Source organism: Spermophilus citellus (assembly GCF_964194105.1).
Source record: "Spermophilus citellus genome assembly, chromosome: 4".
In the NCBI taxonomy this organism is placed as follows: Eukaryota; Metazoa; Chordata; class Mammalia; order Rodentia; family Sciuridae; genus Spermophilus; species Spermophilus citellus.
Window position 1 is genome coordinate 199,216,263 of NC_138185.1, and position 21,737 is coordinate 199,237,999.

Below are 21,737 nucleotides of genomic sequence, written 5' to 3' on the forward strand. Positions count from 1 at the left end.
GATGCAGACCCACCTCACCACAGCTCTTTAGCAAGTTCTCCGTTTCACCTCCTGTAGGGTTTCTTCTAACCTCTCAGTCTGGCCCCATGGTGGCCACAGAGGATACCAGACACCCTGGCATTGGGCGGAGGATGGTTACAAGGTTTCCCTCTATGTGGGGGTTTATAGCTGACTGGCCAAAAAAAAAAAAAAAAAAATCCTGAATAGAATCTCTTCTCAGCCTGAGTTTCTAACCTCTGCCCAAAGAAAGTGATCTTTTCTTTACCTCCCTTCATAACATGTTTTTCAGTCAAGAAACTTTTATTAAAACCTATAAGGCTGGATATGGTGGCACATACCTATAATCCCAGCAGCTTGGGAGGCTGAGGCAGGAGGATCATGAGTTCAAAGCCAGCCTCAGCAAAAGTGAGGCACTAAACAACTCAGTGAGACCCTGTCTCTAAATAAAATACAAAATAGGGCTGGGGATGTGACTCAGTGATCAAGTGCCCTTGTGTTCAATCCCTGGCACACACCCCCCCAAAGAAAAAAAAACCCTACTATATGCAAGGAACAGTGGAGAGAGGAGTCCCAAGACAGGCAAGACAATTTCCAGCCTTAAGAAAGTCACAGCAGAGCTAGAGGTGGCCCATGTGGGATCTCAGGGATACACTGCAGCTTGTGCAGTGTGTGTGATGGGCGCATTCACCTTCACTAATGGCACTTGGACCGTCCTCTCCTCTGAGCCCTCAAGCAAGAGCCATGGAAGCCAGTAGCTACACTGCCATGTTTAGAATTCAGGCGTTCCTCCTCTCCATTGGAGGGTCCCAACCAGTTGCTCCCATCCTGTTGAAAGCAGTTTCCTGCAGCCTCCCGCTGCTTTCAGCTGGCACCGATGGCTGCCCTTCCGGTGCAGAAGGTGATCACAGGGTCTCCATCAACTGGGGAAAGCAGCTCCCCTTCTAATTGCCTCTCACCCCTCCCTTCTCCCTCTCCCTTCACATCAACAGTCCCAGCCTCTTCATTCTGTTTGCTCAATGAACTCTGAAGTATAGCAGGCCCTTTGCCTTGTCCGTCTGATTTACTGCAGAACCCTTAGGTCCTCTAGCTCAGAGCTGGTAGGTGCTCTGTACATATTAGTTGAATGACTAGGTGGCAGAATAGACGAAGACCACTCTTCATGCTTACTCGAGGAAGATGTTCAGAAGTCCATGGTCCTTCAAAGAAGTCTTCACAGCTTCTGTTTCCCACCAGAGAGCCCTCGTCCTAACCCCTTTATTATGCATTCCTTCATTGGGTCTGTATTTATTGAACAGCTCTCCTGAATTAGGCATTATAACCTGTGCTGGGAGACAAGCCTTGACAAGTCCTCCAACAGTTTCCTTCTCCACATCTTGGCCCCTTCTTTTATCCCCATTGCCACCACACTGTCCAGAGCCCTCACCCTTCCCTTGTCCCCCTTTACACAGGCGTCTTCAAATTGGGCCCGTTTAAGGCTGCTGTTCGTCCTAAGAGTTAAGGGAGGGCGGAGGTCTCCCAGTTTCTAGTTTATGCTTTTAGCCCATCCTCCCACCCGACCCCAGGTACCTGTCCCCAGGGACAGGTCCTAGCCAGGATGTGCTCAGAACCCTTACCCACTCTGCCTCCCGGAAGAATCCCGGATTCTTGTTTTACCTCGGCCCCTGGGGTCCCTGCCCTAGGGCATTCTGCAGAGCCCACCAGCACTCAGACCCGCAGCGCCCAGGCCCCTCCGCGCTGCCTGCGGCGGGAGCTGCCAGCTTTTTGGAATTCCTAATCGCTCCTGGCCCCGGTGATTGGCTGTTCAGCTCTGACCCCACTTGGGCTGCCGCCTGGTTGGATAAAAGGGGAATCTCCTTGGGGCTCCAGAGCATTAGACACCGGAGGGGGCACCTGGGACCAACTTTGCCAAGCAGGGAGCCTGGTGGGGGGGTGGGGGGAGCAAAAGACCTGCAGCCTCAGCCCCTCCAAAGAACCGGGAGATGACGGGGAAAACGGGGGAAGCGCTGAGCAAGCCCAAATCTGAGACAGTAGCCAAGAGTACCTCGGGGGGCGCCCCGGCCAGGTGCACAGGGTTCGGCATCCAGGAGATCCTGGGCTTGAACAAGGAGCCCCCGAGCTCCCACCCGCGAGCTGCCCTCGACGGCCTGGCCCCTGGGCACTTGCTGGCTGCGCGCTCCGTGCTCAGCCCTGCAGGAGTGGGCAGCATGGGGCTGCTGGGGCCCGGAGGGCTTCCCGGCTTCTACGCGCAGCCCACCTTCCTGGAAGTGCTGTCCGACCCTCAGAGCGTCCACTTACAGCCACTGGGCAGAGCGTCGGGGCCGCTGGACAACAGCCAGACGGCCAGCTCGGGTAGGTGCGGGCGAGGCTACGAGGTCGATGGCGGGCGTCAGTCGGGAACCCCGCGCCGTCGGCTCTCGTCTGCCGGACAAGGCCTCCTCCAGGTGGAAAAGTTCCTGCAGGCCGAGGGGTCGCACGCAGCTCGGGCCTGGAGCCAACCGACCCGGGAGCAGGACCCGGAGGATGCTCTGGCGCCGGCTGGGTTTGGGCCCCAGCATTTCCAACTGCTGTTAGTTCCCGTGACCCTGAGTCAGGCTGGTCTGGGGCGCAGCGCTGGGTTGGGGCCCCAGTGGATCCCCGGCTTGGGATGTCAGACCCGTGGAGCTGGGTCTGCGGGAGGCCTGGAGCTTCCCAGCTCTGCCGTTCCGATGCGGTCCAGGCCTCTGGGAGGATCCGCGCTCCTGGAGCTCGATGTTGTTCCGCGCGCTGGCTGCCCAGGAAGCGGGTGCAGGCTCTGGCCCCAGCCCTGGTGTCCAAAGTTGCAATTTTCCTCCTCCTTTCTTCATTCCTCCCTCCCCGCATTATTCAGCTGGGGTTTATTTTTCACCCCACGAACTTGGAGAACCAGGCCACCGAGCCAGCCGAAGTGGCCGCCATCGGATCCTGTGTAAGCGTCACAATTTATCGGATCTTGGTGCTTCGCTGGCCCAGGACCCTAGATGACCCCGCCACGCCCTCCCTCGGCCACTTTCCTAGCCGACCGTTTTGGTCTTCTCGGCCCACCGGCTTTTGTGCCCTCTACGCAATTTCCCCAATTTTTCGTTCGTTTTCTTCTTCTTCTTCTTCTTCTTCTTCTTTTTTTTTTTTTTTTTTTTGAAAGGGCAACGAAAAGTGGCTCGATGCAGGCTCTCCGATTTCAAGTCGGGGGCACATTGTGGGGGCATCGCGAAATCTACAGCGACCTGGCAACTCCCAGCCCTTTCCCGGGGCTCAATTCCCGGCGACACGAGTCCGCTCCTCCAGGCCAACTTTCTGACTCGGGACGCCAGGGCTGCAGGCGCAGGGAAGAGAGCAGACCCGGGGGTCCCTACGACCCCGTGAGGCTGCCGGGTTCTCCGACCGTCCCTTCCCCCCAAGACTCCGGGGCCTTTGCCTCTCTCGCAACGAAATCTGTTCAGATTCTCCAGATTGAGGCGCCGACCTTGGTGGGGCCATCTTGGGCTTAGATATGGGGACAGCCACTGGAGTCCCTGAGGGCTTCCAGGGAGACCGCAGGCCCGCACGGCTCGCGCAGGCGGCCGGGGGTGGGGCCCTCACCGGTTTCGGGTGCCGCAGAGCGCTCTCCCCATTCTGCTGCATGTCCCTCCACCCGCTTTTCAGATTCCGAAGATGTTTCCTCCAGTGACCGAAAAATGTCCAAATCGGCTCTAAACCAGACTAAGAAACGGAAGAAGCGGCGACACAGGTAAGACCCCTGCGGCGCTTTCAGTTACTGCTTCTGTCCATCCGCTCCCCTGCGGTCCCCTGCTCCGGTCTCGGGTCTTATTTTCGCGGACCCCAGAGCTGAAGCCCGGGGCCGTACTGGGGCAGAGAGACCCGGCGTCGTTTGTGGGAATCTGCCTGGGCGATGGCGTCTAGCCGCACCAGGTGAGGATGCTGAGGGGTCGCCGGAGCAGCCTGCGCAGCTCCGCCGCGGGGCTGCTTCCCCAACTGGTCCGGCTTTCGCCTCCCTCCGCAGGAGAAAGGAAAGGCCCCAACTTGGGCCAAACCCGAGCTGGAGAGGGGTCGGCGGTCCCCACTTCCTGGTCGCAGCACATTTTGAGAGCCACGCAGACCTGGCGGCGGGCAGATTGGGCCCCCACCTCCCACTGAAGCCCACCTTTTTACCTTTTTTCTCTGGCCCCGACCCCCATTCTTCTCTGCCAACTCCCCAGTCTTCTGCTCCCACCGTTCCCCAAAGCTCGAGCGATATCTGCGCTTATGGAACGTATTCTTTTGGCTTCTGTTATTTTGTGCTTCTGAGAGTTGCTACCTTTATGTGAACCTCAGTTTCCTAGTCTGTAAAATAGGGGGGTCCCAACAGACCCACTGAAGTGGGGTGGACTGCATTGGAGGGCAGACCAGGGAGAGAGTTAAGTGTCTTTAAATAGACATTACTTGCACGAAGTTAAAATTCAATAGGTGCCGAAGGGTATGTCCTAAAAAGCAATCACCCTTTTCTTGCACACGCCCCCAGAGGCCGGTTTCCCTTTGGCATCAGCACCACTGCTACGCACTCCTTGTGTAAGTTCGTGGGAAGATATTTTTTTTTTTTAAGAAAATAAAGGGGTGAAAAGCAAAAATCTGCTCGTCTTTCTGCGAGTGCTGTCCCTGCGCTCCCTCCCCAGCGGGGCTGTTTTCCCAACTCTTTCTTTGCCCCAGTCCAGGTGGGTCGTTAATGGGATCCCACTGGACATTTTCCCATTGGGGAGCTCCCTGGATCCCTGCCTCCTCTCATCTTCTCCTCTCTCCCCAATTTGTTCCCAAACCTCTTTGTAGGCTCTCTCTCTGCCCCTTCCTCTTCCTTCGCCCTTGGAAGTTCCACTGTTGACCCCCATTTTTGTAAACGGCCCTTCCTGACCTCTCAGGCCCCAATAGGTTCCTGCTTGAAGGAAGGTGAACTTCGACTTGGTTTATCTTGGATGGATTCATTTTCCTTGGGCAGTTATTTGCTTTCTTTGCTTATTTTAAATGGAAACGTTTTTTATTAGTCCTGTTCCTCATACTTTTAAAATTCAACGAATATTCCTAAAACACCGCTGATGCACCTTCTCTTGCTGGTCCCAAGGTGTGTAATCCTGTCAGCCTTCCCAAACCAGGACAAGAATGTGGAGGTAGCCTGCTGCTACTGTGCTGACTGTGGAATATGGGGTAGGGGTTCCCCTAGATATTTCAAATTATCCCTCAAATTCTGGTACTGGAATGGTATAAGGGCTTAAGGTTCCTGACCCTGCAACCCTCTCCCCAAAGACCTCTGGGGGCTTTGGTGAATTCCCAGAGGGGCAGAACAGCAACTCACCAACATCACAGAATTAACTATCTTGGGTTTCTATTTCTGGTGCATGAAGGCAGCAGATTATTAGAGAGGAGAATGGCTACTGATGGCTGGTGCAGTATTTGTTTATTTATTTATTGTCGGAATTAAATCCAAGACTTTGCACAAAGCTAGGCAAGCCCTCTGCCGAGGAACTAAGCCCCCTACTCCTTGGTACGGTTTTTAGTTAGGGGAAAAAAAATAAAAACATTTTCCTGAGTTTTTCTCATTAGGGAATTTGGGGGAAGAGCCCCTGGAATCTGGTGATGAGTGATGGGGTTGTCTTTATCTCCCCAGGAAACAAACCAGGTTTAGCAGGGTTTGGTGGGGGTGGGGGTGGAGCAGCGATGGGGAGAGTTTCTGGGATTTTGCTCTTCTTGGAAAGCTCAGCTCCTCTTCAGACTGGATACAACAGGATTGAAGGACCTGGGACTCTAGCTAAACCAGGAGCAAAGTTTGGGTCACATAGTGGGCAAAGGAGGACCTCTATGGAGAATATGACACATGGTCCAGTTCTGGGGCAAGAATAGGGGAAGTTGGGGGGATTTGAAGTTTGTTTTTGTTTTTTCTTAATCGGGTACTCTTCCAAGTAGAGGCAGCCACTCACAATGACCTCTAATCAGCTTTCCTCTGACTTTGGCCAGGTCACACTACCTGTGTAACTCAGTTTTCCTGGTTTTGAAAAGGACTTGCATATATTGATTGTTTATTTTGATGACCAGTTCCGGAGCCCTTCAGCAAATGGTAGAAGAGAAATAGAAAGCAGCAGATCTTCAAAATTCTTAAGAATTAAACTTTCCATATACATAAGAATTCCACACATCCCCCTCAAGAGAACAGATGGAACGATTTAGAATCAAACCAGTCATTTTCTGTCTTCCTCTCACACTCCCTGCATCATCCCTGAGATATTAAAGCGGACACCAGCACAAGGAATATGTGGGGCTTTCTCGTGTTTTCCTGCATTTGGTGAGCGTGAGGGCTCAGCAGTGAGGCATTCTAACCCCTCTGTGCTGGTCCCAGGGTCCAATCCCAGGGGCTCAAGCAAGGGATGTACCGATTTTACAAATTCAGTTTGTGGAAACTGGACCACATCTATCTATTGGCTTGTTGATAAGGATGCAGGATAAAGGTCACCTAAATCCTAGTGAAATTAAAAGAAGAGTTTGTATCTGGAAATGGGCATTTAGTGGTTTATTTAAAAAAGGTGGTTTAGGAACCCCCTACTACTGGAGGTGAGATTTTATGTGCTGGGGCATGTTTGTTTGCTCATTTTCTTAGTGTGAGAGAATGTAGCTTTAACTAGATCCCTAAAGCAGTTTTTGACACAAAACAGGTCAATAGGAACTGCTCAGTCGGGGGCCAAGGAGGCTTGAATGGGACTTTCAGCCAAGAGGTTGACTCAGTGTGGGGGTTGATTGGAAAGTAGCACCGGAGGGGACTGAGGAAAGTCCCCTGAGGGCAACTCTAAGCAGGTGGTAGGTCTGGTGTTGGGAGAGGAAGGGCAGGTGAGCAGGAAGTAGTGTTGGGGTCAGCTGAGCAGGTGGGGGTTCAGGTCTTGGCCATGCAAACACTGAGGCTGAAGCTTCATCTGACCTTCAGGGAAACCTCGAACTCTGAGTGGATTTAAAGTCAACTGTAGTGTCTGAGAGGAGCCCAGGAAGCAGGTCGGAAAGTAATTATCTGGTGAGGTCTACTTTCTGTGCTTGGGAGTAGGAGGGGCTTTCTGTGGTCTTCAGAATTTCTTCCTTAACATCAGACTGTCTCCAGAGCCATACTCAGGGCTGAAATAGTGCTCACCCCTCACCAGAAGGATGGTGTGGGCTCTCAGCCTTGAATGAAGAGTCCAGACTATTAAGCTATCTGTGTGTGTGTGTGTGTGTGTGTGTGTGAGAGAGAGAGAGAGAGAGAGAGAGAGAAACAGAGACAGAGACAGAGAGACAGAGACTATGTTGACTGGGTTGTGCCAAGCCAGCCTGGGTTTGGGATCTGTCTCTGAGCCTTGGGAGAGGGGCCATTCTGTTATTCTGTTCTCTTCAAAGTCAGGCTCTTCTGGTTTCTGAGGTCCTGAGTGTTCTATCTTGCTCCCCTCAGGACAATCTTTACTTCCTACCAGCTAGAGGAGCTGGAGAAGGCATTCAATGAGGCCCACTACCCAGATGTCTATGCCCGGGAGATGCTGGCCATGAAAACGGAGCTGCCTGAAGACAGGATACAGGTAACACCCGGAGCCCCTAGGGGTCATCTGTCTCTGCAGGGTTCCAGATATACATGACCTACCCCCCTACATCCCCTGTGAGCATGTCTTCAGAAAGGATCCTTTATTTAAGGATTCTGATCACCTACCATGTAAGGTGGGCACTGTGTGTAAACAAGGGCTGAGCAGATGTGGTTTGGCCTGCTGTTCCAGACATAGGCTCCCTGAGGGGGCGTGGCAATGAGAGGTGGAGTTCTGGGTAGTCCTGAGCAGGGACTCTGTTGTGGTGGATGTCTGTTTTGAGGCCAGAGGTGGCCCCAGGCTATTTTGGGTATCTGTGAAGAGGAAGGTGACTTTTAGCCCTGATTCCAGTCTGTTTCCCTTCCCTCCATTCCTCATCCTATGAGGAAGACATCACCCCGCTTCCTACTCCCCACCACCACATCCAGCTGCTGCTTCCTCCTCTCACAACCAAGCAGCTGCTGGCCCTGCCCTGAGCTCTTGTTCCATTACTTCTCCTTATCTGGCCCCAGATGTGGCCTGGGACATGTGCCTGTGGGTGTGACTCTCCAAGCCCCTCCTCTCCTGTGTAGCTCTGTGGCATAACCAGCTACTGGTCTGGAGCAGCATGCCCTCTGCTATGGTGGGCGTAGGGCCTTCCCACGTTCAGGAGCCCCCTGGCTGGGCCAGGGTGGGCTGCTGAATTACTTCTCTGAGAGAGGATGAAGTCCAGTGGCTTCTAGGCAAGGCCTCCATGGCAGGAAGTGAGTAGGGCCAGAGGACATTTCCAGTCAGCTGGATTTCAACCTGAAATGAAAGCTCCTCTCCTGGTGTGGTCCAGAGGTGGCTGCTGCCGGGACTGAGAAGTAGGTTAGGAGTCAGGTCCGGACTTCCTGAAACTGCTTCTGCTCAGCATCTCTCCATACCCTAATTGAGGGCCTGTGTGTCTCCAGGTGTGATGTGTGCTGGGGGCAGAGGAGGGGCAGAGGGCGGACAGAGAAGGAACTGAAGGTTTGGGGGCTGCTTCTCACTCAAGGACCGAAGTATAGGAAATGAAGTCTTGAGTTACTTTTCCAACAGGGCCTTCCTCTCCTTGGAAATCTAGGAGAAATTTCAGCCACGGCTTTAGACATTGACACTAACAATAAGCTCAATTATTCATAAGCCGATTATGTTTGGTACATTATCCAGGGTGGCCTAGAACCATCCCCTCTCACTCAGTTGGGTTCTAGTAGGATGAGCTGAATGTTGATTTTGAACTGTGTGTGCAAGCCAAGGCCCAGGCCATCCAGCTGATATGTGGCAGTAACCCCTGCCTGTCCTCCATTAGCACCAAGTTGGCCATCAGGAGCGGCTGTGGTAGTGGTGGTGGTGGGGTCTGGCAAATTGCCATGGTTGGTAGGCCTCACATTTGTGCTACTGACTGTAAGAAGGAGCATCTTGTCTCTTACAGTGAGTTGTCTAAAATCTGCTTGGCTGTGGTGGTGGAGGGTGGGGGAGTTTTAAGTTTGCTGAGCTTGGGATTTGGGGGAAGGTTGTCCCTAAGTTGTAACTGCATTGCTATAAATGCCCTGGCAGACCTAGTGTAGGCTTCAACCAGTTGCCATAAGACAAGGAAGGTGTCAGAAGTCACCAGAACCAAACAGAGGAGCTGAGGGTATGAGCAAGGAGCATCACTGCCCCAGGACTGAGAGGATTGGCTATGATATTGGTGGATGTGGGAGAAATGAGGCAGAGTGTCTCAAATCCTCTGCACTGTGTGGCTAAGAGTGACCCCTGAATGTGTGTGTGAGTGGTTAAGTGGTCGGGCTCCCAGGTGTTTAACCAGATGGCTGAGGAAAGATCTTGGCATGTATCAATAACAATCCCAACCAGAATTTCTAGAGCAGTTTCCACGTACCAGGGGTTCTTCTAAATATGTGGCATGGCAGGAGAGGCAGGGTGGTAGAGTATCTGGGGACACTAACCCCCACTGCCTGGGTTCACAGCTGAACTTCCCCTGCTAGAGCCTCCTAGTCCTCATCTGTCCAATGGGATAAGAGATGCAATGAGCCATATGTGTACAGTGTTCAGAGCAGTGAGTACCAGGTTCCCCCCTGCTCCCTCTGATTCAGCTCTGATCTTATTAAATCCTGTGGCAACTGGTAGCGGAGAGACCACTAGCCTCCATGTATGCATTCATTCATATATTCATTCATTCCTGCAGTGCTGGGGATGGAACCCAGCACATACTAGGCAAGCAGTTTACCACTGAGCTACATCCACAGCCTATAGCCTCCTCTTAGAACTAAAGAAACAGAGGCACAGAAACTTGCCCAAGGCAACCTAGGAAATGGGGGACACAAGACTCGTCACCATGTCTGAATCTAAAGCCCATTCTTTTTCCACCTGCCTTTTAGGTTACAGCCTGTGCTATGACTTGACACTGGGGAACAGAGGTGGTTTGAAGTCAGAATGGGGGGGTACTGTCTCACAACTTCTTTTAGAGGGTGGGTATTGAAACCAGAACCTCACACATACTAACTGTATCATAATTTTAAAAACTATTTATTAGCAGAGCAGGGTGGTGAATACCTACAATCCTAGTTGAGGCAGGAGGCTCACAAGTTCTAACCCAGTCTTGGCAACTTAGTGAGACTCTGTCTCACTAAATTAAAAAAAAAATTTTTTAAAGGTCTGAGGATGTAACTCAGTGGTAAAACACCTCTGAGTTCAGTCCCTAGTACTACATACACCCACACCCACACCCCCCACATACACAAAAATTATTGAGTACCAATACGTAAATAATAACAATAACCTCACTTATGAAAAGGAAAATATATATATTTTTTGTGGTGTTGGGGATTGAACCCAGGGCCTTGTGCATGCAAGGCAAGCACGCTACCAATTGAGCTATATCCCCAGCCCACAAAATTATTTTTGAATGGGCAAATTCATGTACATGAGTTCAAAGGGTAAAAAATTAGTTTTCCTTCCCACTCCCAGGTAGCAGGCCTCCAGTGGTAACCAATGCCTTTTGTTTCCTTCTCGAGATAGTTACATTTATTCAGCTGAGTCCTAGACACCCTGCGAGCTAGGGACTAGTATTCCCATTTTACAGAAAAGGAACTGAAGGACAGAGATCAGAATTCAGACCGAGTCTTTTAGACTCTGGGACACTTGTTCCACTATTTTGTCCCCATTCCTCAGCATGTCTCTCTGCATGCTGATTAGGTGGGGTCAATGCATCTGAAGATGAACAGCTACCAGTCAAGAGCCCGTCCCCTCCCTTGCCCCAGCCTTGGGTGAGATAGCTGTGTGTGTGTGTGTGTGTGTGTGTGTGTGTGTGTGTTGGGGATGGAGGAAGAGAAAAGGGGAATCACTAGAGGCTCCAAGTTTGGAGTTAGAAATTCTCCAGGTGGGAGCCAGGCATGGTGGCCCACTGTAAGCCCTGTGTCTCAGGAGGCTGAAGCAGGAAGATCGTGAGTTAGAAGTCAGTCTCAGTACCTTAGTGAGGCCCTAAGCAACTCAGTGAGACCCTGTCTCTAAATAAAATACAAAAAAAGGCTGAGGATGTGGCTCAGTGGTTGAGGGCCCCTGAGTTCAATCCCCAGTACCAACTATCCCACCCCCCGCAAAAACAAACAAACAAATAAAAAAACAGCTCTTACCTCAGACTCTGACACCCACAGAAGCCAGGCCATTTGCACCCCTTGGCCTCAGGTTCCTCATCTGTGAAATAAAGAGGCAGAATCCTTCCAGAAAGCAATTTTGTCAGGATCACCTCCCTCACCAGGCTTGGGCTGCCATAGGTGGAGTGGGGTGCAGACCAGGTGGAGTTTAACAGTTCCAGATGGATAGCTGGGGCTCACACCCTGCGGGGCCAACCTAAGGAGACCCCTGGACTCATCGGAGGCCTACCGAGGACCCCCAGTAGTCACATAGGCCTACTTCCCATCTTTGTTTCACTGCTGGCAAGCCAGACTCTGAGCCTCAGATTATTTATTTGTAAATTAAGAATAGTAACATTTTTCTGAACTGCTAACTTCATAAAAGCATTGTGATTTCTGGAATTTATTAAGTACTTACCACTGTCCCAGATGTTAAGTACCTCCCGTGCCTTGTGTGATTTCATCTCACAACACCAGGTGAGTCAGGTGTTCTTCTCCTGTCCATTTTCAGGATGAGGACTCTGAAAGGTAAAATCAGCAATAGACCAGGATTCAGACAGTACTCAACTGTGATCAATGAGATCCCATGAGCAGTATCTGTACAAACTATAATAATCAATCTGAATGGCCGTGACAGGAGGGCCAGGTCTCTCTAGAGCTCTCTGGGTTTGGGCTGGAGAGCTATGGTGAGCTGTTGGGGAAAAAAAGATGCCAAGTCCCCACGAGAGACTCAGGGACACAGTTCTCTGTAGGTATAAATGTTGGGATAAGGCACTCCTGAAGTCTCTGCCCAGACAACACCCCTGGCATCCCCACAAGACAACATGCCCAGGGCTCTTCCTCCAGGGTCTCCCAGTCCTTCAAGGATGGCGCCCCTACAGGAGACATCGTGCATAACAGATGCTGTTTACACATTCTGGTCACCTCAGTACCTGCCAGGTGTCAGCTGTAGGGATGGCAAAAGGGCTTGCAGACTAATTTTATTTCCTCTGTGGGGTCACTTGTTGCCAGAATCTTAAGACTTGGGTATATATATATATATATGCATTCTTTTATTTGTTTACTGTGTTTTTATTACTGTTATAAAGTTATAAAAATTCAAACATTGCAGAGCTATGGATGTTCAAAGAGAACAGGGTCCATGTCTCCTCCACTCTTAGCAGCTTCGTGGATAGGGAATGGTGAGGTTTGGGTGCTCTGACCAGCACGTTCAACTTTGCTTCTTTTATAGTGGTCCCTACCATGCAGTCTGCCAGTCTGTGGCTCAGTGGTTGAGTGCCCCTGGGTAGAGATCAAGGTGTCAAAAAGTTATATTCTAGGAATGAAAAGATAATTGTCTGCATGGGAAAGGGCTGGTGACATCTCAACTCAAGGTAGCATTTTAGAATACCCAGACGGGGCCCACACCCAACAATCCTGATTAATTGGTTTGGAGTGGAGCCTTGGCATCTGTGTGTCTTAAGACTCTCCAGGTGATTCTGCATGCAATCAGTGTAAAAGTACTAGAGGCTCAGGATAGGGCAAGTGGGTTAATATGAGTGGAAGAAAGTGGAGTTTGAGGTGATGGGTGGGTGAGGAAGGAATTGACCTGTCAGTGGTGTGGGGAAGAATGCTGCCTGGTACTGCCCTCTAGTGGTCACCAAAGGCTGCAGCAAGACCTGGTCTTCAAGCCTCACACTGGGATGGAAGGAGTGAACTGAAGTACTGAGCAGTGGTGGAGTGTTACCTCAGCCAGCAATGAGCCCCAATCCATCAGCTTCCAGCCTTTTGGGGAGAGGAAAGGGCTGATCCAACATGATGGATGCTGCCACGTGACTGATAAAGCTAGGCTAATGGTATGTGGCAAGATTGGAAGGCAGGCACTGCAGTGGCCTATGCCCGTAATCCCAGCAACTCAGGAGGCTAAAGCAGAATTGCAAGTTCAAGGCCCAGCCTCTGCCATTTAGCAAGACCCTCGGCAACTTAGAAAGAACTTGTTTCAAAAATAATAAAATCCAGGCGCGGTGGTACATGCCTGCAATCCAAGCAGCTCTGGAGGCTGAGATAGGAGGATCACGAGTTCAAAGCCAGCCTCAGCAAAAGTGAGGCACTAAGCAGCTCAGTGAGACCCTGTCTCTAAATAAAATACAAAATAGGGCTGGGGATGTGGCTCAGTGGTTGAGTGCCCCTGGGTTCAATCCCTGGTACTCCCTTCCAAAATAATAATTAAAAAGGATAGGGGATGTAGCTCAGTGGTAAAGTGCCCCTGGGCTTAATTCCCAGTACCAAAAAAAAAAAAAAAAAAAAAAAAAAATTGAAGACAGAGCTTGCAGGTAGTGAGGTGACCAGAATGTGTAAATGGCATCTATTATGCACGATGTCTCCTGTAGGGGTGTGATCCTGGAAGGACTGTAGGCGGTCTCCTGGGAGACCCTGGAGGGAAGCAGCTCCAGGCAGGTTGTCTGGTGGGGATGCCAGGATGGCAGACTGCAGGGGATGGCATGTTTGAGGACAGAGGAGCCCTGGCCTGGGACATGGTCACAGCTTTTTGTGCTGGCCACTCACAGAGTGAGAGGAAGAACTGGTGGAGTGACTTAGCCTGTTAGCTGTGTGCCCTGTAGCAAGACAGCATCCATGTGGCAAGAAGTCGTTCCTCAGGGCCAGTCAGCCTGGGAGGTACAGGCACCCTCTGCCTGTATGTTATGGAGGTACCTGCCACATCAGCTGCTGACATCTAGAGGTTCCTCACCTGAGCTTCCTGAGCAGTGACAGGCACCTCCTCTGAAAGGAAATGTACCTGGAAGCCCAAGCTGGAAGAGTCTGCCAGCTCACTTTTGCCTGGGACTCCAAACCTGGTGACTCTGGTGTCACTCTGAACCCTTTCCCCAGGACTAAGAGCCTCCAACATATAAGGCAAGGTTCTGGCCCTGGCTGGGACTCCCAGGAAAGAAGAGCCATCTCTTCTAGAAAGTGGGCCATCAGGAAAGCAAGTGAGAGAGGACTCAACGGACTCTTCTGTGCCTCTCAGAACCCAGAGCCCAAGTAGAAAATGGGCCTAAATGCCAGCAAGGATTCTTTCTCACAGGTGGGAGACAGGAGGGTCTGGTTGCATTTGCTGAGAAGCCAATCTCAGCATGACACATTTGCCCACCGAATTCACCTGTCTCAGGCTTGCATGTTCTAGCTCTTTACCTGCCAGGTATTCCACACAGTATTTAATTTTCCTAACAAACTTACCAGGCAGTGATATCACAGGCAGATGAGGAGCAGGACACTCAGGGGGGTTAACATGTGAGTGTGTTCACAGAGGCAGCCACAGATGGGTCAGCCAGCTCCAGCCTAGGCTCTGAGCTTCTGAATCAAGGCTGTTCACAGGGGCGGGCTCTGCCTGCATTTGAGCCCCGAGGGCCTGGAATGTGTTAGAAATGCAGGAAGGGTTTCAGGGGCATCTGTTTGGCACTCCAGATGCCTGGCAAGGAAACCAGAGGCTGGCTGTATTAAAATATTAAAGGCTGAGGGGTAAGGATGGAGCTCAATGATAAAGCACTTGCCTAGCATGTGTGAGGCCCTGGGTTCAATCCCCAGCACTGCAAAATAAATAGAAACAAAAAAGGGCATAGTATTTGTATATAATGTATGTACATGCTCCTGTACAGACTTACATGACTTATAATGTCCAATATGATGTAAACTGTTGTTCTACTGTGTTGTTTAGGCAATAATGACAAGAAAAAGAGTCTGTACATATCCAGTATAGATGCAATTTAAAAAAATATTTTCAATCAACAGTTGGTTGAATCCTGGATGCATGGCCCATGGATATGGAGGGCCAACAGTATTCTTTTTTGTTTGAAGAGCCTGAGAGTGAGAGAAGTGAAATAATATACTTAAAATCACACAGCAATTTTTAAGAGCTGGGAATTGAAGTTCAGAACTGGTTGGCCTCAATGATTTTTGTAAACGTTTAAGTTCAGCACACCTGCAGGTGGCTTCCAGGAAGAGGAGAAAAAAGTAAATACAAAGAGCAGTGAGGGTTAATTCTAATGCCTTGTCCACTTCCCTCCAAGGCACCATCGCCAGTTTCCCTGCCAACTGTCCTAAAACAAAATCGTTTTGGCTGTCCAGGTTTCCTCTGTAAATTGGAGTAGCATCTGGTCTTCGTGGAGAGCCAGGCGTTCCCGGAGCCCATAAGTGAGGGTATGGATGACTCCTGGTTAGAGCCTCCAGCTGGCACCTGCTCCCCTGGGACACTGTCTGAGGGCAGAGTCTGATGTATAGACCAGTTATTCATCTATGCAAATTAGGACACCCAGAAAAAATGGTCCAGAGCAGAATCCTGAGCCTGGGCCCTTGTTTTAGTTTCCTAAAGATGCTGTTTCCATCTGAAAGTCCTGCTTGATCTCCAGCACTGAGGCCTCTAGAGCTTGTGGGCAAGTCAGGGCAATGTAGATTGGGGTAGGTGGGGCATTTGTTTTTTAACACTTCATAATGCCTTCTCCAGAATTCCCAAATCCAAACAGTGCTGGACACGAAAAGTTTCTTCATAAATTTGGCATCAAAACTCATTTGGTGGCAAAAATCAGACTAGATCTTATGCAATTTATATAACTATGTTTATGTTTTGCTGCAGGGATCAGAACTGATGGGTGTGATTATAAGGTGCTGCTGGTGCAGGGTGATATGTACCACGTGGTATATACATCACATATGTATTCCAAAATCCCAAACATCCCCTGGCCCCAGGGGTTCCAGTTAAAGAGTTGTGGCCTTGTTGCTTTGTAATGCACTCTACTCAAGCAGGACAGGTCATCTGATCAGGCAGCAAACAACTTGATTATAAAGACTTCCCACTCCTCTGCAGTCAGATCAGGTGATTGGAATTCTATCAGCGTGGGGTCCATTCTTGGAGGTTTTCTCTAAGAGGTAAATGAAACCGGAAGTCACTTATATGGATTGTTACATATATTAGTCTGTTTTGATTTTGCAGCTTGAAGCAATTGGGTACTTGTTGAGGGCGACCCAGTGCTATGGGATACGGAGATGGGACAGGCCAGAAGCCCCACATAAACCGCCCACCTTGGGTAGGGCAGACACCCTGCAGAACACACAGGCAGCCTTGAGGAGAGATCTAAACGCAGCCTGGAGCCAGGCCTAGATGAAGGCTAGTTTAGCTGCCTTCATGACTCACAGCTCTGCACTCTCTGGTGCTAGGAGAATAGCCATCTAGAGGCCTTCAAACTGCATAAACCTTTTCCTTGGCAAGGGGTCACACACCCAAAGCTGTCAGGGTCCAGACCAGGAGGAGGCTTTGCAGCTGTGCTTCCCAGCTCTCCAGTTATGAGCAGGAACTGCAAGTGCTAAACGGTGATGGCAAAGGTGCACGTTGGAAGGCGCTGCCGCTCCGTGGGGGACCGGCGATGGCTTTCTGGTTGGTGTCAGGGTGGAGAGGCCCAGGGCATTTGAGGCCGTGTCTCTCCCATTTTTAAATGCTCTCGGTTATTTACAAAGGAAAAGCTGTCAAAACAGGGTTACACACGCTTGGGTCTACTAAAAGGCGAGCGCGGACAAAGCGGTCTTGCAGAGCAGACACAGAGCGTCGGAGCGGGCGCGGGTGTTTGGGGGCTGCCTGGGCGCCCCCTGCCGGGTGTGGCCAGCCTAGCTCCACGGCAGACTCGGGACTGAGGGCGAGGCGCCCGGCGCTCACCGCGCCATCTGGCGGCGGCGGCGGGAAGCTCGGGAGTGCGCGGACCCGGAGCCCTGCGGGGCCCCCAGCCCAACTCCCCGCGGCCCCGACAGCAAAGGGTTAAGCTGTCAGCAGCGCGCTGTTAAACAGGTGTCAAAGGCGCCCCATATATCTGCAGATTGAAATCAAATTCTTTGCCGTATAAAAAGATAAATTACCCAGGCGCTGCCGCGCGTCCCACTCATCACGCCAGCGCCAGACGGCAAGCAATTTTTTTTTTTTTAATGTGCTAACGACCTAATCAAGCAATCAAGTCGGAGAAGATTGCAGAGTGACCGGGGCAGCCATCTGCCGGCGAGCCCCGCATTCATTTCCGCGCCCCCGCGCGGGGCGGGGGCCGGGAAGAGAGCTGCTGGGGGGAAGAGGGGAAAAAATCCTAAACAAATTAACACCCAATTTTCCCCGTCTAATTAGTTAAATGAGAAGTGTTTGGGGTCCCCCGGGGAGGGGGAGCGGCTCGCGGCGAGGCGAGCGCGGCCTCCCCAGCATTAATTAGTGCGGGTCAATGCCGCGGCTCCCGGGAGAGCAGCCGCTTTAATTTCCCGTGATATTTCAGTGCCTGAGGCCCATCGATTCAAACTGAAATTAACTTATTTTTCAATCAGCCCAGGGCTGCCCCTGGGGGTGACTCTTCTTTTGCCGCCTCCTGAATAGAGCTGGAGCAATTTTTCATCAAAAGCTGATACCTTGGCCGCCTAGGGCGGGGGAGGGGCCCGAGGGAAGGCGGGGAGTGGGGGCGGCCAGGCGAGGGAATGGAAATCGCCGAGAAAACCAATGGATTTTCTGAAGCCCATCACTTTCCCCCACCTGCCCCATTCCCCTGGGGTGCTTCAGCATCTTGCGGCCCCAGGGGTCAGGGCCCCAAAGACAAGAGAAACGCCTGGGGTCCTTCCAGGCCCACCAGTTTCCTGAGGGCTTCTTCCTGCCTTGAGGCACTAGGCAGGGGAAAGTCTCAGGAAAGGGGCTTTGGGAAGCCAAGAAATCCTCCCTCTCCAATCTGGACAGGGCTTCTGGAATCTCCTCCAAGAACCAGCACATGCCTACAAGGTACCCCAGTCTCATTTAGACCCTGACAATCAGCTTAGGGGCCAGGAAAACATTCCCCAGGGTGGGCCTACACACTCTCCTATGTTCCTACTCACCTCTGCCCCTCACACCCTGGAGAATGTTGTATCTATTCCTTGACAGAGAGATGGCACCCAGTTCCCCCAAATTCCATTCATATTAGGCCCAGAACTGTGGGCTCAAGAATATGCAAGGCAAAAAAGCAGCATGGCAGGGCTCAGCTGGGACAGGGCAGAGAAGGGATCCTGACCCAGGAAGAGTCCCCTCCCTGCCTCCGGTTTCCTTGACACCTGGATGAAATGCCCCCAAGATCATCCGCTGCCATTTCTTCAGCCTTCCTGGACTCCTCTGGGCATGAACAAGCAAACCTGTCCAGGGACTATGGGAATTTGTCCTTCTGCAAATCAGAAAGAGATTCTGTTTATATACTGGAGGTGTGACATTAGCAAGAGACCTATCACGTCTTGGTTTGTCAGCAGCAAACCAAGGAACACACTGAGTGTTGTTCACCTGCAAGGGATGTCCAGTAGGCATCCCTAGCCCATCTCCCTAGAACTCCTTTGACTAAAAACAAAGCGGTTTTTAAAAAACAAAGTCATATTCTCACGGGACTTGATATCCTTCTTCTGACACCTCCAAGCCTGGAGGAACCTCAGGGACAGCATGGGGTGGAAGAGCTGGGGCAAGGACACCCTGCTGAGGAAATTTTGCACTGAGCAGGCAGGGGTAAGGACCATCTTAAAGCACAGCCCCTGAGCCACTCCTCTGAACTTGCAGGTCTGGTTCCAGAACCGCAGAGCCAAGTGGAGGAAGCGAGAGAAGTGCTGGGGACGGAGCAGTGTTATGGCAGAGTATGGGCTCTACGGGGCCATGGTGCGGCACTCCATCCCCCTGCCCGAGTCCATCCTCAAGTCTGCCAAGGATGGCATCATGGATTCCTGTGCCCCGTGGCTACTGGGTAAGATCCCGCACCTTCCTTGGGGCCCTGCCCCTGAGGTGAGGAGAGCGGGCTCCCTGGAAGACTACCTTGGGGACTTAGGCAGGCAGGGCCTGGGTGTGGTGTCTCTCCCTTGCACCAATTTATGAATGCCAGGGACTCTCATCCTGCACTGGTTCCTGACTGGATTCTTTTATCCTGTAAGGAGGGTGTGGCTGTTACCCCAGGGTCTGTATTCCCCCTTCCCCTTGACCAGAGATGGGCTTATGACAAATGAAACAGCCCCCTGGGAGTTGAGGGGACCCTTAGGTCCCTTTGGCCACTTCTCTGGCATTGCCCCAAAGTAATTCTTTTCTCCCAAATCTCTCCACTTGCCCTCTTCCCCCACTTGCCAGCTAGTCCTGAGTCTGATAAGAGCATCAGATTATCTTGGGGTTCTAAGACCTGGATTCCCAGGATAGAGGGGTGGGGAGTCCAGCTGTACCCTGAAGGGACAGAACAGGCCCTGGGGGGGCCAGGTGCCCAGGGTTTGTTGAGAGGCCCTCTGTAGGCCTGGTTCCCGCTGTTGGCCTGCAACCCTCCACCCCACTCTTCCTGTCCCCAGACCCTGGCCCAGCCCTGGGACTTGCGTGACTGGCGTGTGTGAAGCAAGGCTTTCTACTTGTCCTTAATTCTGGCCTCTCTCTATCTTTGCTGTTTTCAGTTCAAGATGGCTTTCCCAGGCGCTTTTCTAAACCCGAATACCAACAATTCTTTTTAGGGATGCACAAAAAGTCACTGGAGGCAGCAGCCGAGACGGGGAGGAAGCCCGAGGTGGAACGCCAGGCCCTGCCCAAGCTTGACAAGATGGAGCAGGAAGAGCGGGGCCCCGACGCCCAGGCAGCCATCTCCCAGGAGGAACTGAGGGAGAACAGCATCGCAGCGCTCCGAGCCAAAGCTCAGGAGCACAGCACCAAAGTGCTGGGGACTGTGTCTGGGCCAGACAGCCTGGCCCGGAATGCAGAGAAGGCAGAGGAGGAAGAGGCCATGGAAGAAGATAGGCCAGCTGAGAAGCTGAGTCCATCACAACTTGAGGACATGGCTTAGGTCAAGGGGCGCTCAGGCACTGGAGCCCCAAGACTGTGTTCCTCTTGGCCCCTGTGGTGTGGGGAGGTTCTCTGCCACCCTCACCTGCCCCACAGGCCCTCAATTACCCCCATTGACTCCAGGCACAGGTCATTTCTGGCCTCAGCTTTGGACCCTGCTGAGACCTCCTGATGTAGTCCTGACTCTCCAGCACCCTCCTCATCCCAACATCCCTGCCTCAGAAGCCCACTTGCTGCCCCGGCCATCCCCTCAAGCCCCTTTCTCTCAATCCCTTGGCAACTCTCGCTGCCCAAATCCACCCCTTCCTCTGTTCTCTGGCTCTGAAGGGCCCCCTTCCTAGCTCCGCACCTCTTTGGATTCTGCTCGGCACATGCCTAAAGTCCATCGCTGCCAACACATAGTTTGCCAGACAGCCGTGACATGGATTGAGTATCTGCATTCCAGCTCCAATGTCCTGAGCACCCCAGTCCTCAGCAAATCTTCCCTCAGCCTGTTCCTTCTGGGGGAGCTGGGCCTGGGTTTCTGCTGCGTAGAGAATATACTGCCCCGCAGGCCCACGCACACTACCTCTACATCCTCCATCCCTCCCTCCAATGCTACCCACCTTCCAGACTGAACTTGGGAAGTCTCAGCCTGAGCCTTTGAGCCACCCTCAGGAACCCGCCTTCTCCATGCCCAACTTGCCCCATGGGTTCCTCCTCATCACAGGTGCCAACAGCACATGTGCCCATGTATAAGACCTTTACTGGGTCCAGGTCCTGTGCCCTGCAGGGAGGAGGCCCGTCTCATAAATATTGTGGCTCACTGCATTATTGGGGATCCCAGGTCCCCTACCAGAGTCCTTGGCCCCTGTACCTGTATTTCTGAAGCATTCCAACTTTCCCCATATACTGCCATGACCTTGACTTGCTGTGCAAAGCATCCTTTGCCTAGGGCTTCTAGCAAACTACTTGTTTGCATGTGGCTGCCTTGGAGAAAAGCAGTGCAGCTAGGAAACCACAGATCTGGCCTCAACTTGACCCAGGCCATCCCTAAGCCTGGAATGGCACTGAGTCATAAATATGCATCATGGATGGGTCACAAGAAAGGAAGGGGAAAAGGTTCAAAGGAAAGCAAAACAGGAGCCAGTGTTAAGCAAGATAAAGCTGCAAGCCCTCATACCATGCCAGGTATATTCTGGGAAGTATGTCCACTAGAATAAGACAGACCCAGGAGCCATGTTGAAATAAGGGACTAGGGCTCCCTTCTGCTGAGGAGTAGGCCTATCAGTACCTATGGCCTCTCTGCAGCTGCTCCTTCCACTCTGCCCTTTCACTTTTGCATGAGCAATAGGAACACAGCTTGGTGGAGCCCACTGGACCATACTCCCAGGCCAGGCATGAGCCCTCTCACCCCATGACATTTTTTTTCTACTTCCCCACCCACCATGGCGGGGGATACTTGCAAGAGAAAGGCCTGAGACACTGAGTTGCAATTTTAATTCTCTATCGAAAGTTGATTTCTTCATCCCATTTATGGAAACACACTTCCCCACCCCAGATCTTGTCTTTGTCCTCTGTTGGTTCAACAATGTTAGACTGTAGCCCTGGTGTGTAAATAATGTACATAGAGTGAGAAGAAAATCTTGATATTGAGCTGTTTGAAATATGGAAATGTAATAACCTCTAGGTATTCTAAACCTGTGCTTTTGTGCCATTTTCTGTAAAGATACAAGTAAGAATAAAATT

General features: G+C 51.7%; 1 protein-coding gene across 2 annotated transcripts; it reads left to right on the top strand.

Annotated features, from left to right (window-relative positions):
* Positions 1-1,979: 1,979 nt before the first annotated feature.
* Positions 1,980-20,010, top strand: VSX2 (visual system homeobox 2; the record flags this gene model as incomplete). Of its 2 annotated transcripts, none has more annotated exons than XM_081289140.1 (5): positions 1,980-2,349; positions 3,658-3,742; positions 7,445-7,568; positions 18,765-18,945; positions 19,628-20,010. In XM_081289140.1, the coding sequence occupies 5 exons, from the start codon at positions 1,980-1,982 to the stop codon at positions 20,008-20,010; spliced, it is 1,143 nt and encodes a 380-aa protein (XP_081145266.1). The 2 variants fall into 2 exon arrangements, with proteins under 2 accessions (XP_081145266.1, XP_081145267.1); XM_081289141.1 differs by having other exon boundaries at positions 19,685-20,010.
* Positions 20,011-21,737: the final 1,727 nt, after the last annotated feature.